This window comes from Pogoniulus pusillus, chromosome 22 (assembly GCF_015220805.1).
Source record: "Pogoniulus pusillus isolate bPogPus1 chromosome 22, bPogPus1.pri, whole genome shotgun sequence".
Lineage (NCBI taxonomy): Eukaryota > Metazoa > Chordata > Aves > Piciformes > Lybiidae > Pogoniulus > Pogoniulus pusillus.
The window spans coordinates 20983928-20988173 of NC_087285.1; the positions used below are offsets into that span (position 1 = coordinate 20983928).

Here is a 4246-nt window from a genome sequence, read left to right on the forward strand (position 1 = left end):
GCTTCACACCAGTGATATTTGAGCTAATGAGAAAAAAATCTAACTGATGCTAAGAGTAATCCATTCCTGTCACTCAAATACTCGGCTCCCATCTTTGCTGCCCTCATGACTTCAGTCAGATCAGGCACCAGTAGAAGTCAAGGAGGTCTTATTGCTCAGTATGAATCAGGAAGCATTTAACCCAACACACCTGCAGGAGCTTGGGAGGCTCTTCTCACAGAGCTCCTCTGATAGGCAGAGTGATCCAAGCAGGCTGCACTAAGGCTGCAGCAGCAGAACAGGAGAACTGAGTGGATCCTGTAAGAGAGCAGAAAAAGATGGCCCCTACCCAAGAGAATTTTACAGCCTTCAAGTAAGTCTCATCATAGCTGAATCATCACAGGGCTGATTGAATGTTAATTTTTGTTGCTTCAGTAAGGCATTGGTAAACTGCTGAAGTTAGAGAATAAATTACTAGGAGTTCTAGGTGCAAGGGTGATATTTAGGACTGAGGAAGAGAAGAGGCTGTAGCAATACAGGTGGTTAATCCTATTTACCTTGAACAAGAAAGAGCATGCTGACTTGTAGGACTAATATGTTCTAAGTGTGGTATTTAAACAGTCTGACATGAGCTGATTGTTTTTGTTGCTCTGTAGTATGGCTGAAGAATAGGTTTGGTTATAGACCTCATTGCTGTCTGCAGCTACCTGAAGGGAGGCTGTAGCCAGGTGGGGTTGGGCTCTGCTGCCAGGCAAGCAGCAACAGAACAAGGGGACACAGTCTCAAGCTGTGCCAGGGGAGGTCTAGGCTGGATGTGAGGAGGAAGTTGTTGGCAGAGAGAGTGATTGGCATTGGAATGGGCTGCCCAGGGAGGTGGTGGAGTCACTGTCCCTGGAGGTGTTGAAGCAGAGCCTGGCTGGGGCACTTAGTGCCATGGTCTGGTTGACTGGCTAGGGCTGGGTGCTAGGTTGGGCTGGATGAGCTTGGGGGTCTCTTCCAACCTGGTTGATTCTATGATTTGATGATTTTTTCATGGCTAACCTGGAAAGTGTACTTTAAAATGTTTGACTTTGAGGAAGGTTGTGTCCAGCATTACCCTTTTAGGCACCTATGCACTATGTAACCAAAGTCACTAATTTCAAACACAGGCCAGCAGAAGTGACCACAGCTGCCTCATGCTTGGCCACTTGCCAGGGCAGAAATCTGGGTGAAGCTCTTTTTTACATTAAAACACAACCTGATTTTCTGCTCAAAGAGGAATCTACAGGCTGGGGGTAAGCAGCTGAAGAAAATTGACTCTAAATTGATGGTGTGTTAGTTTGGTCATGGAGGTTCTGAAAGGTGTGTTTTAAAGTCCAGTGATGATGGTAACAGAGAGAGCAGTGATGTGAACTGCTAGTTTGGAGTGGAGCACAAGGCTTTTAGGAGAAATTTCATCTTGCACAGCATCAGTCTGAGTGGATTTTGCAGCACATGAAATGGGGCCTGTAGTAGTGCTCACAATAATAATCAGAAAAGACATTCCAGTTCTGGCCTGTCCCCCTCTGGTTTTTAGGCTGAACTTGGACTAAACCAAAGCAAACTACAGCCTGAGGCTGAAAGGAAGATGGAGGCTCAGGATCACTAAAAGGCCCTTCCTCGCAGTGTGGACTGCCCATGAGCTGTTATGCAGACAAGAGTGAGGTGGGAACAGTGTGGGGCTGGGGAGTGGCAAGGCCAGCAAACAGCACGGGGTGAGGCATGCCCTAGTACAGCTGCTGGGCTGGGTGAAGCCAGGCTGGGCAGCTGAATCGATGGCTTACGCGAGATAGCTTTACTGGTGCTAAGGAAGTACACCAGCCACTTGGGAACTGTGGGCTAAGAGAGATGTTAATACTGGTTCTAATTCATTATTATTGATCTTTAAGACTCTTGGAAGGTGTTTATTAGCAGTAATGCTATCATAAAGTACCTGTTAACAGTATACCTATGGGAGCATAATCCTGTTTTTGCAGAGCTAAATGGCACAGACTTCCTTTGAACTCAGCAGTAACACGATCAGGACACACAGAAAGAGGCCATCTGCCACAAAACAAAGTTTTGGAAGCTGCTGTTGGATTATTTTAGATATCCACAGGGGGATTAGTTAATTTCAGAGATGCCTTAGATGCATCAGTTTGCAGATTTGAAAGGGCAATGTTTTCGTATTCCTCTTGTGATGCTGAGCATCTGCAGCGGTGAACTAATACCACCAAATCCTTCTGGAAATTCCTGTTAAGGTATCCATAAAAGATAGGATTGATACATGTAGAGATCATGGCCACGAGGTGGCATATTGTAAATGCTAGGTTGTGATTACAGCTCATGAGTGCTTCGTAGTTCCAGTCAAAAACAACATTGAATATGTTGAGAGGCAACCAACAAGCTGCAAAAGTCACAACAATGGATATCAGTATCATATTAATCCTTTTGTTTTCGCCCAGTCTGCTCTCATTCTCCCTCATCCTGTCTATTTTACAGTGTCTCCTTCGAAGACATACAAAGATCTTGAGATAGCAGATAAAAATAAAGCCCAGTGGGAAGCAGTACTGGAGAAGCAGCAGGGCAGTGGTAAAAGTCAGTCGCGCTGTGACAGATGGCCACGCTTCGATGCAAGCCACCTTGTTCTTGTAGAAATCACTATGGGAAGACAGCTGTTTGAAGGGTTCATCAGTTAACTGGTGAAACAGCAAAAAAGGAATGGAGATGACGAGGGAGAAGCCCCAGATGAAAAGGATTCCCCAGTAAGCGTGGGAAATATTAGGCTTCCAGCCACGTGGGTTCACAATTAACTGGTATCTCTCAATGGCAATCAGCACAAGGGAGAAGATGGAGGCCGTGACACAGATGCTTTGTGTGAAAGAAGAGATTTTACACATGGCTTCCCCAAATATCCAGTAGTCCATTAGGGTGTATGCAATGGTGACAGGGATGCACATGACACAGATCAAGACATCTGACAAAGAGAGGTTGGCAATCAAAACGTTGGTGACGTTTTGAGCTTCTTTCCGTCTCTTTATGATAACCATCAGGCACAGATTCCCAAAAAGCCCCACTACTGCAACTAGTGTGTAGGCTGTGATGAGCAGGAATTCTTCAAGGAAGGACAGCTGGCATGTGTCAAAGTTCAGAAACTGTGAGTAGCTAATGTTAGAGAGAGTTTGATTAGAGAGAATCTCACTGGGATGCTGAATGCCTTTGTCCATCGTGAGGCATCTCCCAAACTATGGGCAAAACCTGGTGTTATTTAGGATCAACTTTAGAAGGAACTTTCCAAGACAAAGATTCCTATGAGCCTGATGCTGTGGTTGGTGTCCTTGAAGTTTTGGGCAGATGGAACTTTCCAAGACAAGGATTCCTATGAGCCTGATGCTGTGGTTGGTGTCCTTGAAGTTTTGGGCAGATGGAGCTTTCCAAGACAAGGATTCCTATGAGCCTGATGCTGTGGTTGGTGTCCTTGAAGTTTTGGGCAGATGGAGCTTTCCAAGACAGGGATTCCTATGAGCCTGATGCTGTGGTTGGTGTCCTTGAAGTTTTGGGCAGATGGAGCTTTCCAAGACAAGAATTCCTATGAGCCTGATGCTGTGGTTGGTGTCCTTGAAGTTTTGGGCAGATCTGATCTAATGAATTAGAGAGTTGGAAAACGAGAGATTGAGTATTAGTGGGTTTGTGTCTATGTGGCTGGAGGCTGATGCTGCCTTTCTGAGGTTCTGCACTGTCTGAGTTACAGACCTGGTTGGGATGTGTCAGACACAGCAGTGATAGCTCTGCCTAAACTGGTCTGCACATTTCCATACAAATCCTCCTTCACCAGCTGGGGATAAACTTTGCTTTTCAAAGTCAAATATTTCACATCTGCCTCAGCTGAAGACTTAGCAAGGTTTAAGGAATTCCAGTGAGGATCAGCTGTTGCTTTTTATTATCTGAAAAGAAGAATTGGGTCCTGCCATCACACACATTTTCTAGAGCTACAAAGCAGTGTGAGGTAATGCACCAAATCCCTCTGGCTTAATCAAAATGATGAGTGATATTTAACACCTCTATGAACAGCACCTTACTGGAGTTTCCTGTTCTGCTCCTGTGTTACAGATAACCTGGCCTCTTCCTCAGTCTGCTCTGACAATAACGTGAACCAGGGCTCACATCTTAGTTACACACAATTATCTCCATAGCAGGAGCTGCCAAAGGTTGTCTTGTTTCCCTACACACTGCTCACTGTTGTACAAGGTTGACAAATGACACCCCCAAA

The 4246-nt window shown here is 45.3% G+C and overlaps 1 protein-coding gene across 1 annotated transcript; it reads right to left on the minus strand.

Moving 5' to 3' along the window:
• Positions 1–1936: 1936 nt before the first annotated feature.
• On the minus strand, positions 1937–3233 carry LOC135185412 (neuropeptide Y receptor type 6-like). Its single transcript, XM_064162163.1, has one exon. It carries the CDS (start codon positions 3201–3203, stop codon positions 2082–2084), a length of 1122 nt encoding a protein of 373 aa, XP_064018233.1. The 5' UTR covers positions 3204–3233; the 3' UTR covers positions 1937–2081.
• Positions 3234–4246: the final 1013 nt, after the last annotated feature.

Coding starts and splice junctions, on each gene's coding strand:
- LOC135185412 (XM_064162163.1), bottom strand. CDS start 3,203: ATGGACAAAGGCATTCAGCATCCCAGTGAGATTCTCTCTAATCAAACT.